We start from the raw sequence: 13,484 nt of genomic DNA on the forward strand, positions 1-13,484 counted from the left end.
GAGCCGCTGTGTGACTGATGCTGCGGTTGCTGATGCTGCGGTTGCTGATGCTGCGGTTGCTGATGCAACGCCTCCCGTTACTGTGGCAACGGGTCATGCGGTCCAGCTCGGATGATGCTCCAGTTGGAGAAACGATGACTTTTCAAAGGTTTTTCTTCAAAGACAGTTTGGTAACAGCCACCTCACGACTGTCCACGTCAGTATGAACTAAACTCGGACACATACTGCAGTTCCCTCAGTCTCATGATTCACTCCTGAAACAGAAACAACAAAAGTCAGCTGATTGGGCGTCACAGAGGTTTGTGTAGAATGATGCAATGAGATTAAACATATTTGTGTTCTGCCTGAATGACTTTATAAAAATAGGCCTGATGCAACTGACAAAAGTTCAGCTCAACCAGAAACATTTATATGAAAGAGCTGAACTACATTCAGTGAGTAAAAGCTCGAGAGCAGCTGCGAAGTTTTCTCAACTCTTGTTTCCAAGATGGAGAATGAGCTTTTTACTTTTAGCTTTTATGAGCCAACGTGGACAAGAAGGAGGCTGTGGAGGTGTAATGCAGTCACCTCAGGAAACAATATTCTGCTCTGTTTATCTGAATTAATGAGATTATTATCTCTGCTCTCGTTAACTCAGAAAAACAGCAGATTTTTAAAAAATGAAAACTTTGTTCTGAGATAATAACTGGAGATCAAACTAAACCTGGTCCATGACCCACCCCTCCACCAGGTTTGCTGCAAATCAGTTCAGTGCTTTTTATGTATTCCTGCTGACAAACAAACAAACAAACAAACAAAGGTTAAAACGACCTCCTTTGTTAAGGTAAATATGAAGTAAATCACTTTGGCTGTAGTTATAGAAGACGACCCACAGCACCTCCCAGTAGTGCCAATCACATATAAACCAGATACTTACAGTGGAGCAGGACACACACACACACACACACACACACACACACTAGGTTTTGGTCTGATGTTCAGCCTCTGACACACATTTCTGTCGTCTCTTGCTAATATAAGTGTGTTGTACTTTGTCTCCTCCAGGACTGATAGAAAATGAAATTGTGTGAAACTGTGTGATAGAAAACAGTAACACAACTAACCTGTGACGTCTGTGAAGATGTTGATTGATAATCAATCAATAAAACAGACAAATACTGGCGGTTTGTTTGAAGTACTACACAGCCTACAGTTTCACCCCCCTCAGAAACACCTGTGATAAACTTCAATAACTGTCAGCACGTTGACGATCATGTCTGTGGAACTGGATGCGTTTCCTCTTTTTCAGCTGGAGATCGAGCAGCAAAGAGACTCAGTCCTCTCTGACAGTCTGCTGACACACACACACACACTGAGCCGACACTGACACCTGCTGGAACAAACTCATCACTGCACTTTATCTTACAGAGCTGCTGGTCTGACAGTGAAATGAGAAGGTGCAGAGAGAAATGACCCGAGACACTTCCTGCTCCTCTTCAGCTGGAGAATCAGGCTCTGCAGGTTTTCTGTCTGAAACACGAGACACAAGAAGAAGAAATGTGATTAGATCAGAGAACTGAGAGTCTTTGGGACCGTAAACAAAACAGTAAATTATTTTATTTCTTTGTTTTTTATTTCTTCATGGATGTGATATTATTTGTGTGTAAACCACAGTCCCGTACTACAATATATAGTCTATATATATATATATATATATATATATATATATATATATATATATATGTGTGTGTGTGTGTGTGTAGATGCCACAGCTCACCTGAGAGCCTGGAGCTCACCTGTATAACACAGACACACACACACACAGTATATTCACAATACATACAGAAGCCTACAGGTAGGCTACAGATTAGCTGCAGATATAGAATATCTTCTGCATGTGACCACACCTTTTCATCCACATCCCTCCCTCCGTCCTCTCTCTCCTCAGTCCACCTGCAGCCTGATGTGTCCTGACAGTCCTCTGCAGATGAGTCCAGACCTCCAGCTTTCATTGTGTCCAGGAGAGACGTCAGATCATGAACTTCCCACCGTCACGAGTAGAGGAATTCCTTTATGTGGGGCTGAAGAATGGAGGGTGACGCCATCCAGACTGGGGAGGACGGTCAACCAGTCACAGACTGATGAAACACCACATCGTTCCATACAGTGATAAAATGATGTGGATTCAGACTCACCTGCTTCCTTTCCTCCTCATCATCATGGAATAAAAACAGGCCCAGTTAGGATTTATTATTTATTTATTTATTTATTTATTGTTCCTTTCAGCCTAATTTACAGTGATTTTATGTTATGTTTTAGGTTTTCAACATAACTTTATCCGTGTTACAACACTATGTAAACATGTAAAAGTGGATAATAAATACAAAAAGGTTTGGTTCATGAATTTCGACAGATGTGGTGACATGTGTTTTCAATCAAAGCAACGAAAACTGAGCCTCGGTTTAATCCACACTGACGCTGCTCAGTGGAGACAGATTTCTGCTGTGGAAAAACAATAATTATTATTACTACAGTTAATAAATTTAACTCAAAAGCTATTCAGGCTTTTATGTACATTAATCATTAGCTCTGCTTCCTTTGATTTAGTTTGGCTTCCTCTCCTCTCCTCTCCTCTCCTCTCACTGTAGAGCAGCTTGTCTCCTCTCACAGATCCTCCTCAGCTGGTTGGAGCATCTGGAGGTGAACCAGCTCTTCCTGTAGTCGTCTCTCGGGGTGAGTCGACCACACAGCTCTCTGCTGTCTGTTATATCAGGCTCACGCTCCCAAAACCTGCAGAGATGAGGCAGGAAAAAAAAGGTGATCCATGGCGATCACGACTCTGCCATAACTAAAAAAAAAAAGCCCAATAAAAACATATGTGCTCATACATCAGATAAAGTGAACGGGGCCCCTCGTCCTCATACTTACTGTGGTCCCTTCTCCACCAGGGAGCCATCGCTCCACTGCCAGCCGCCGTCAGCACCACCGCTCCTCAGGCCGAGCCAGTACGAGTCTCCCTGGCTCAGACTCTGGGCTGTTCTCCACAGAAATAACTGAGAAACACGTCAATAAAAATGTTATCAATTTGCCAAGAAATGTCTGAACTTCTCGTTCTCTTTTCCTGAAGTTGTAAAACTTGTGATTTCCACCCCGACGTCTTAGTTTGGAGCAAGATCAATAAAATAAACTGTGGTGCATGTGCAGTAACAGTGAAAGACAAAACCTCAGATGACCTCAGGCAGTGACTGCTCCTGCAGACGTCTCCATATTTCACAGAGGTCTTAAATCTATTCTTAACTTCTCTCTCTGATGGTGTGTGTGTGTGTGTTCACCTGCTCGTCCTCTGTCCTGACTGTGGCCACAGCGCCCCCCAGTGCCATACAGTGGTACTGGCTGCTGATCCAGTCAGCTCTGTCCTGACTGAATAAGAAACATTTCTCTCCCTGAGGCGTCCAACCATCCGGACACGGTCTGCACTCTCGTTCTGAGCGGTGAGAGAGAGCGAGAGAGAGAGAGAGAGAGAAGGTCATGTGACTGTTCACACGTGAATTATTAAATCATTAAGTACTTTTTAAAAATTCAGTGTAAAAACATCAAATCAACCCTGAAATAATGTCCAAATGTTTCTTGAATAAGTTTTATTTTCAAAAGGCTAATTGTAGGTTTGCTTAAATTAAACCACTGTGCATTACATACAAATCTCACCATGCAGAATGTTGTTTAATCTACGTGTGTCAGTGCAAATGATGTTGTTATTTACCTGTATTTTAGGTGTGAAAGGAAAAACATAGTTCACTGCATGTGTAGAAATCTTAGTGTCTGTAGTTACAGACAGTTTCTCTCATCTGAGTCCAAACACACAGTTCACACACTCACTGAGCTGATTGTTGTCTCTGTATTTTTTCAAATCATTATGTAAATCAGAGCCCCTGGGTCTAACGGTTTTTGCAAATATTTTCTTTGTACTCAATCTGCAGACAAGTTTTCTTTCTTTCTTTCTTTCTTTTTTATTCTCACACTTTATCAGATATCATCTGTTTTATAACCTGTGTTTTTATACTGTTTTCTTATTATGCTTTTTACCTCTATTTTATGCTTCTTTTATTTTCTGGTAGGCACATTGAATGAACACTGTGTATAACATGTACACACACACACACACACACACACACACACACATACAAACAAAGGTTTAGACTAACATACTTGTGAGGACTCTGATTGACATTACATTTCGTTCTCGAACTTCTTGAATTTGCACCTCTCCTGTTGTGTGTATAACAGGAAAATCGAAAACATTACTTCGAGAAATTTGTTTCTTTCTGCTTCTTAAACTGTAAATGATCTTAAGGCCCCCGGAGATTTAGCTGGTGGGGATACGCCCCTTATGCGGGGAAGTTAAGTTGGGAAGCACCTGGACCGTGACCTAAACCTGATTCTAATAGTGACCTGAAAGCCAGGTATGACCCTCAAACTGCCCCGGGAAATGTCCTCACATGATGAAATGTAAAAAGATCTAAAACTAAAACAGGTCCTCACAGGCGCGCACACACACACACACACACACACACACACACACACACACACACAGAGCACTCACCACCAGTGGTGGTGTTGCTGATGGGGCAGTACTGGTTCAGAGCAGGATACTGGGAGAACAGGAGGTGATACGACTGGTTCAGCTTCTCCAGTCTGTCTGTCAGATCCCTCAGTTTGGTTTCCTGCAGGGTCGTCTGCGACTGGAACAGCAAGGTGATCTGAACCACTGTGGTATCACACGCACGCGCACACACACACACACACACACACACACCCCAAAAAGACAGAAAACATATATATACAATGTCCCATCACATGTTTCCACAGTAACAGGATAATAAATGATGCTAATAAATCTACACTGCTTTGCCACTATGATTATCATTATATCTAAAGAAAAAAACAAAAAATATTACACATACATAAAAATATGTATCACACATTCCATGCTGTACTCTTAAAACTACAGGAGCATCTCATTCCTTTTTAATCCTGAAGATGTTTTCCTGGTTACCTGCACCTGTTCCCATTAGTGAGTCAGTCTCATAAAGTCAAAACATCATGACGTACTCACAGCAGAGAGTCAGGAGCAGAGTGACGATGGTGAGCAGGAAGCAGAGCAGAGACAAGTACAGATCCAGCTGTCTGTGCCGACTGAACCAGCCTGAGAGACGGCACAGGAAGTAGGAACAGTTGTACTGGATTGCATGAGATTCTGCAGGTGTACCTAATACACTGAAAGTGCATTTTCCCACTGACCTCTAACAGAGTCCTGTCATTACATGTCCACATGTACATTTCAGGTAAAACAGTACGAACAATATAAAACCCAGAATTAGCTTGAACTCCAGGAATCCACTTTGATTAGCAAAAAGTTTGTTTCATTAAGATCAAGATTTTATAAAGAAAACAAGTTAAAATGTGTCTTTAGGTTATAAACATTTGAAGTTTAACTGCACACAAGCAAAGAAGAAACAGGAAAAACAAGACAAAACTCAGAAAAACAACTTACTTTTGTCTGTAGATGTTTCCTGTTTTTGTTCTTCCTTCAGAGCTGATCCATTGTTCACCCCCATGGTTTCATCCAGCAGAGAACCAACAGGCATGAAGGTCTGGTTTTAGTAATTACTGCATTAATGCACAGTAGTTCTGTTTAAGCTGTTTCTCCAAGTCCTTATGTGTTGATTTAATGACTGAAATCCAGGTGTAAAAGAAGTGACCAGACAGTGTTTGACGTAGAATTAAATGTGAATATGGAGACACCGGCTCCTCCGCAGTTTTATGCAAAGCAGAGTTGGGTCTGATAACCAAACAAGCCTGTTAGGAGGAGAAGTCAGCAGCTGGTGTTAAGTTATATTAAACAGAAACATCTGCACTTCATTTAGGCCTAAAGTCTTGACTAAATATTCCTATATTTTGTATCTGTTTGCAATACGATGACTTGAACGATGATGAATAAAGGCTTTCTATTTCTGTTCTATTCTGATCTTCCACTTTTATCCTGGACAGTAAAACCTTTAGATCTTATATTTTTACTTTTTAATGTTATGTTTTCTAGTTGATAATGATTGTGAGTTCATGTCAGGAACACTGCTGATTATCTTCTTTAGTTTTGTTTTGGTTTTCTGTAAAGAGATACCGAGTCCTCCCCACGGTTAACACAGATAATTTGGAAAGGAAGTTGCAGGAAATTTGGTCACACTCTCCCCTCCCTGAATTACAGCTCTGGATAATGGCCAGAAGTGTTTTTGCAGGACATTTATGACATTACAGTGAAATTGACCTTTGACCCTTTGGATATAAAATGCCATCACTTCCTCATTTTATCCTATTAGAACACCTGAAAACATAATGTCTCTGACCACAACTGTCACTGAGGCACAAAAATTAAACATTAGCAAGCAGTCCCATTTTAATTCATAATTTTTAAAAAATCCACACACTGTAAGACCTCCTCATCTTCTCTGAGAGCATGTGCAAGTGTGTATCTGCATGTGTGTGTTTGTGTGTCTGTGTCTGCCACTGGGTTTGAGCTGTTCAGAAATAGGCAGGATCAGATCAGCTGTCCACAGGTAAATCCCGCTGTAAGCCACCGGTTGCTGAGGAGACATCAGTATTACTGTGGTGACAGGTTGAGGGATGGTTAATATGCACTGATGCTCTTTTCAGCAGATGTGGCTGTAGCTGCTGACAGCTTCAGGCTAATTTACATATTACACAGTATTTGTCAGATGACACTGTTTCTCCTACCTGCTCCCTCCTGGGGTGATGGAGTGCCAGGCTGATGGGTTTTTACCTCAATCCTCTCTTAACCCACTGCACACAACCGTCTCCTGACAGCTTTATAAAGATTTACCAGAAAAACGGACAAAACTCAGACACTTTAAAAAAAAGGCCAACAACAAACCAATAATTACTCCCACATCTGGACCAGTTCTGCTGCACATACAGACAATCTGATACAGATAATCTACAATCGGCCCAGAGCTGACTGCCATATAGCCACGTTTTGATAATACCTGTATTATGTTAAATTCTACTTATGTTCTTTTAGATGACCTTTTAATACATGGACATTTCCACTGACTTCTATTGGTATGGATGCAGCACCTCAAACGCTCTATAACGTATTGACCCGATATAAACTGCATTACCCAGAGGGCGCTACGTGGCTCACCTGTTCACCTCAACAAATCACGGTAGTCCCAGCTGACAGTGACTTTCCTCGAAGTTCTCTGATGCTGGGTTGAAAATTAACCTAAATGTGTCCATACGGATCACGGAGAGGAACATTTTTCCCCACATCAAGCGCTGCTTATAACTAAAGGACCGTACTTCACCACGGGATTACAATAGTTTATAAAACTATACAGTGCTATAGCCGACCTGTCGGTTTTCATGTTTGAAAAATGTAAACATGACTGACGAGCAGACAGTGATTCGCAGCTGCCAGCTTTTTCGTGTTGCAGTTTATTTTGAAGCAACGATTCTCTGACTTCCGGCGCAACGAACCAATAGCAGGTGGAGGCCTGAGAAAAAATGGATCCAGTGTTTATTTCGGTGACTGTTGGGAGAAAGAACCTGTGATCACTTTGGCTTCTCAGTTGTAATCATGGATGTTCTTATAATACATCCATGGTTGTAACGCGTGAAAAACAAAAACCCTCCGCTGCTCCTTTTATCAGCTGAAGGCTGCCAGTTACTCTGAGGAGGAGAGCACTGCCACAGGCCGCTGCTACTTCCTGGAAACGGTTGCTAGGGCTTTGATCGTTCTGTGGGCGGGGCTTATGTCCGAGATTGCCTTTGATTCGAGATGAATGACGTCATCAGATTCCTATAAGTAAACACACCCTCACTTTGCCATCAGTTCCTACCGAACACACTTACAGTTCAGTCCAGCTCAGTTCGTCTTTATTTGTAGATGATCGATCACACAACAGAACTGATCACCATGGATCAAACAGAGGGCTCACAGGAGATCATAGACTCTGTTCGTCCACTCATCATATCTTTCTTTGAAAAGATTACAAAGGAACAGTGGCAAGTGATAGAATCAGGTGTGCCTGATAATGCCACAAAAACTCTGATGGCAGAGCTGCTTTTGGAGCTCATAACATGTGTTTCAAAAGCCGTGTTGGCGGCTGTCAAGTCCCCAAAAGTCGTCATGTCAGAGGAGTATCTTCTGTCCAGTGTGGGCAGCTCACTCAACCACAGCTTTGCTGAGATTCTCAATTTGGAGGATCAAGTCCAGTGCCCCAGCATAGAGCCCCTGAGGAACTTGATTGTGAAAGAGGTTGCAGAAAGTGTAAACTCTGCCCTCTCTGCTGATGAATGTCCTGCAGAGCCGGTTCTAAATCATGTCATTCCCCCCTGCACGCTAAACACGATGGTTTGTCATGCCCGCAGAATTTTAAACAAGGTCAAGGCCAGGGTAATGACGTTTCGCTCATCTCTAGCAAGCCGGCAAAGATCAAGCAATGTCACGTCCATACGTACACAGGACGCTCAGGACCAGATCAAGCTGGAGGATCCATCACTCATTGAATCAGAGGAACCAGAAACCCCAGAGAACGTGCCCCCAGAGCTCTGTGAAAGTTTGCGAGCTATAATAAGCAAGGAGGTGAACGAAATAACAAAACCTCTTCTGAATGATATGCCAGACTTAAAGTATAAGCTGCTGCAATCTGAATCTTCCCGGGATGTGATATTCGCTGCAGATGACATCGCTACGTCAGTTACTGAAGGTAGTGCTAGCTTACAAACAATGTGGAGCAACATAGAGACCCCTCTGGCAAAACAGTTTGTCAAAGCTTCAATACATCACTTAGTGGCACAACTAAAAGCCAAATTTAACCGTGACTCCAATGTTGAAAGCCGGGAGTCAGTGCAGACGCTCATGGATAATGTGGATTCTCTGCTCGTGACAGCGACTAGCGTCAATGGCGCAAATGATATAAATGTGTTTTGGAGATTGAAGCACATTTGCAGTGGTAAAGTCTTGAACTTTAAACAAGAACTAAGTGACCTCCTCTACACACACATCACAGATGGGGGGTTGCCTGAGGATATAACAGACCTAGTAAGAACAGAGGAAACTTGCAGGACAGAGTCCGCCCTTCAGGCACAAGCTGACATGTACGCTGACGTACAGAATAAAGTGCATTGTTGCATGGGACTGATGAGCTGGTGGCTGAACACTCAGGCTATCATTCACAGTGCCAGGGTGGCACGTGCTTTAAAGAGCCAAAAGTCATTGCAAAGAACACAGCCAAGAACATCACAAAGAACACAGCCAGTAACACCACCAGGAACACCACCAAGAATACACCGAAAAGCACAGCCAAGAACACAGCCAGGAACACCACCAGGAACACCGCCAAGGACACAGCGAAAAGCACAGCCAGGAACACAGGTGACAGTTCCAGTCAAGCGGGCAGTACCTCTGGCAAATAGTACACAAACAGCTGCAGGTACAGGTACAAGTACAGGTGCAAGTACAGGTACAGTCATTGCTTCAGTGTGTGGGGAAAAGGAGTCAGACAGAAAAATACCTGTCAGGATACTTGTGGAGAAGCTCGTCACAAGGATATTCGAAAAAGCAAAGGTTTTCTTTCCCACTACTGAGTCAGAGGACCTGACGGAGCATCTGTTAGACAAAATATGGCCTGAAGTTGAGGGCATCGATTTTGGTAACACCCAAAAAACCTTTAAAAACCTTGACAAGGCCATTTCCAAGGAACTGTGTAAGAAGTGGGGCTGTGTCGAGATGTTGCTGTGTTCCATGAAATTAAAGGACCCGGAGGTTGTAAAATGTATCGTCTCCTCTGTCAAACGTCACCTGACACAACCAAGACAGGGTGGCGCCATCTCCAGGTTTTTCTCATCCGTGGGCAAATCCATCGTCAGCATCTTCAGAAGAACAAACAGCACTGGTGTCATTTAGCTGAAATGTAGTATTCAGCTTGATGAAAATAACTTACCAAGGATAAATGTAATAAAGAACTCTAGTCCTGCCTCGCATCCAGGTGTCCTCAGCCTCCACTGGCTGAGGACAGAGGTCTTTAAGGGACAGAGACCAGTGGACGAGGAGCTTACCTAGATTTGGGGCAGGACTCGAGCTCTCTGGGCCGCCTCATTTGCAAACACACTGACCTCACAACTGGAAGGTAGGGGTTGAAAGGAGGGAGAGAGGGGACAAAAGACACAAAAAACCCTGGTTGGATTCAAATACATACTTGACTAGGTGAGCTACCAGTGTCCCGTCACCCCCCCCCCCCCCCCCAAACCTTTTCCAGTGTGAGTGTTATTGACTAGGGTGGTGTGGGTTTTCTCCGGGCGCTCCGGTTTCCTCCCACATTTCTCAAAATTAAAAAAAAAAAAAAAGATCACATCAAATCCTATATGTAGGTGTTTCATTTATGTTTTTTGTATTTTATATACTTTTATTATTTTTCATATTTCTATAATTCATAATAAACTAAATCAAGTGGAAATTCACTTTTCTCAACCATCTTGTGTCCTTTAGTTTGAGGGGGTAAACTCACTTTTAGGACATATCAGACAGAAAACAGGTCATATTTGAAAAGCTAACACTGCCACCTGCTGGACATGTGGAGCAGGTGCAACAACACAACTGGAAACAAACGTACTTCTACTTTATATTGTACTCAAGTATATTTTTCCAGTATCTGTACTTTACTTAAGTATTATTTGTTTTTAGAAAATTGTGACTTTTGCTCCACTACACTTAAAACACAAATATTGTGGACAAAATTAATTCCAGACCTTTTAGTCAATGGAATGAATTTTCTTTTATTTTGAAAATGTGATAGACTACAAAACAACGACTATAGTCCCTTTTGTCTCAATTGTGTTTTTATGGTCATGTCTACAGGCTTTGTATCATATCATGCAAGCTTTTTACTCTCCAGGTTGTACAGTCAGTCATTCAGTCCGTAGTTTGTTTTCTGACTGTTTGTATTTCTGAACATTTAAGTATTTTTTTAACAAACTTTAATCGGCAATTACTAATAGTGCATATGACAAATGTAATCACAGTATAGAGCTGATTCTGTTGATCTGATTCACTGACACTGAGCTAAATTTCACAACAGACAGATATGAGAATGGATTTCATTGGTATTTCCAAAACTACCTTTTTAAAACAAGATGCATATAACCGCTAACTCTACTCTGAAACGGTAATATTACAAATGAATTCAGGATCACCCTGGATATGACGAGATTATTGGTTTTACAAACTGAGAGTAATGGTTGACTTTCAGTGCAAATAGTCGTCTTCTGATAATCTGATATGCAGTACAGTGAAAATATTTTCATATTTATTTAATATCTTATATATCATTTTTAAATAATTACTTCTGATTTACACTGAAAATTCACAAAAATTTACTCAGTCTAAGTCAAAGTCTACAACAATTTACTAAATTTAGACTAAAATAAAAATTTGTGAATGACCCAAACTGAGATCTACAACGATCATCTTTGCTAAAATTAACCCTGCATCCTGTCATGATTAACATCATTGTTTTTTTCCCTCTGTAACCTTAAAGCTCAGCTAACTATTGAATTTTTAGACTGTTTTGATCTAACATTAATTCATCAGTTTATTTTATGACTTTTTATGCAGTGCTGTTTTCACACTTATTCACATTAACACAGCACATTTGAAAACTACTGATGATCATTTTCAAGACTTAAATGTTCCATTCTGTAGATTTTTTTATGCTTTATTTATGAACTGATACAGTATATAATTCTCAAAAACTAACACACAGAGCAAGAATTCAATGAGGTGTTTAAGTTGTGTCCAGTTAATATGAACAAAGTTAATCCAGTAAATCTTGTTGTGTGTTTTGTTGTGCTTCTTGTTTTAAACTCTGCTTAGCAATTTTTATTTATATATTTATCTATTTATTTTTTATAAATGGGCTCTGATAAATTTTATATCTCCACACCTGTGTGTCCTCACTGGTGTAAAACCAGCAATATGTGATCAAACTGTCACAAGCCTCAGGAATGAAGATCAGCCTCTGGTGGCTCGTCAATTGAAGAGCCTCATTTGTCCCTGGTTAACTGCCCGTGTCCTCCTCCTCCTCTGCCAGGCGCCGTCAGCACCACTGCTCCTCAGACTGAGCCAGCATGAGTCTCCCCGGCTCAGACTCTGGGCCGTTCTCCACAGAAACATCTGAAAAACATGTCAAAAACATTCTTCCTGTTCGTCTTCAGATGGTGCATGATTTACCCCCACATCTTAGTTTGGAGCAAGATCAATAAAATAAACTGTGGAGCATGTGCAGTAACAGTGAAAGACAAAACCTCAGATGACCTCAGGCAGTGACTGCTCCTGCAGACATCTCCATATTTCACAGAGGTCTTAAATCTATTCTTAACTTCTCTCTCTGATGGTGTGTGTGTGTGTGTTTGTGTGTTTGTGTGTGTGCATGTTGAAGTGCATGTCCCAACAGCTGATATTTCAGGCAGAGCATCTCAAATGTTTACAACTGGGCAGATGCAGAATATATCATCAATGAAGACGCATAAACACACACAGTCAGAAAATAAAGCAGCGGTTTCCGGTGATGTAATGTGTCTAATAATAAAATATAAACTCACTCATAATGATTTAATGAATGAAATATGTAAATAAAATGTGTTCAGTGAATAAATAAAACTAAAAACAGAGAGTGTGTGTTCGCCTCCTTGTCCTGTTTCCTGACTGTGGCCACAGCGCCCCCCAGTGTCATGCAGCGGTACTGGCTGCTGATCCAGTCAGCTCTGTCCTGACTGAATAAGGAACATTTCTCTCCCTGAGGTGTCCAACCATCCGGACACGGTGTAAGGATATGGTGGAAATAATTTATCCTCTCAGTTCATTTTAATCTGCCTCCAGCTCCAGATGACCTTTACACAACAGAAATGTCAGGCCTGCGTCAATTTTCAGCAGTGATTTGAAAATTTCCAGCTGTGGACACATCCCAAAATGACTGTTTCTTGCCCTTTCATGTGTGAATTATTAAATCATAAAGTAGTTTTTCAAAATCTGTGTAAAAACTGTCTTAATACAGCAAAACAAACACTGAAAAATCCAAATGTTTACCCAATACCTTTTATTTTGAAAAGGTTAATTGTGTGTTAAATTTAACAACTATATATCATGCATTATGCATAATTCAGATTATCATGAAAATATTGATTGATTTAAGTATGCTAATGCAAACTGCATCATTATTTCATCTTAAATGGTATTGGAGGGGTGACTGAAAAGTTTATCATGTTCCCTTCAGTGAGCAGTTGTAGTTTCAGTTACAGACACAAAAAGACTGAGAATTTTCTTTTATCTGAATCCAAAATGCAAAGTTCACACACTCACACTGAGCTGATTGTGGTCCGTGTACTTTTTCAAATCACAAAAAAAAGAAAATTAGAGCTGCTGGGTCAAACAA

General features: G+C 41.2%; 1 protein-coding gene across 2 annotated transcripts; it reads right to left on the reverse strand.

The window, feature by feature from the left end:
* Positions 1-2,278: 2,278 nt before the first annotated feature.
* Positions 2,279-6,909, reverse strand: LOC139633610 (galactose-specific lectin nattectin-like). 2 transcript variants are annotated; one of them, XM_071499379.1, is made up of 7 exons: positions 6,769-6,909; positions 5,531-6,617; positions 5,093-5,182; positions 4,580-4,744; positions 3,312-3,463; positions 2,908-3,032; positions 2,279-2,769 (listed from the first exon to the last, which is right to left on the reverse strand). In XM_071499379.1, the coding sequence occupies exons 2-7, from the start codon at positions 5,622-5,624 to the stop codon at positions 2,619-2,621; spliced, it is 777 nt and encodes a 258-aa protein (XP_071355480.1). In that variant the 5' UTR covers positions 5,625-6,617; positions 6,769-6,909; the 3' UTR covers positions 2,279-2,618. The 2 variants fall into 2 exon arrangements, with proteins under 2 accessions (XP_071355480.1, XP_071355479.1); XM_071499378.1 differs by having other exon boundaries at positions 5,531-6,798.
* Positions 6,910-13,484: the final 6,575 nt, after the last annotated feature.

Source organism: Trachinotus anak, unplaced genomic scaffold, assembly GCF_046630095.1.
Source record: "Trachinotus anak isolate AG129_WGS33_773 ecotype Australia unplaced genomic scaffold, CSIRO_AGI_Tana_v1 ptg000016l, whole genome shotgun sequence".
Classification (NCBI taxonomy): domain Eukaryota; kingdom Metazoa; phylum Chordata; class Actinopteri; order Carangiformes; family Carangidae; genus Trachinotus; species Trachinotus anak.

What these genes read in the sequence shown, in the direction of transcription:
- LOC139633610 (XM_071499379.1), bottom strand. Translation starts at nt 5,624, where the DNA reads ATGCCTGTTGGTTCTCTGCTGGATGAAACCATGGGGGTGAACAATGGA. An exon ending in GGAAACATCTACAGACAAAA is followed by an intron (nt 5,183 to 5,530) that starts GTAAGTTGTTTT and finishes GCCGTCTCTCAG; the next exon opens with GCTGGTTCAGTCGGCACAGA. An exon ending in TCTGCTCCTGACTCTCTGCT is followed by an intron (nt 4,745 to 5,092) that starts GTGAGTACGTCA and finishes GTGATACCACAG; the next exon opens with TGGTTCAGATCACCTTGCTG.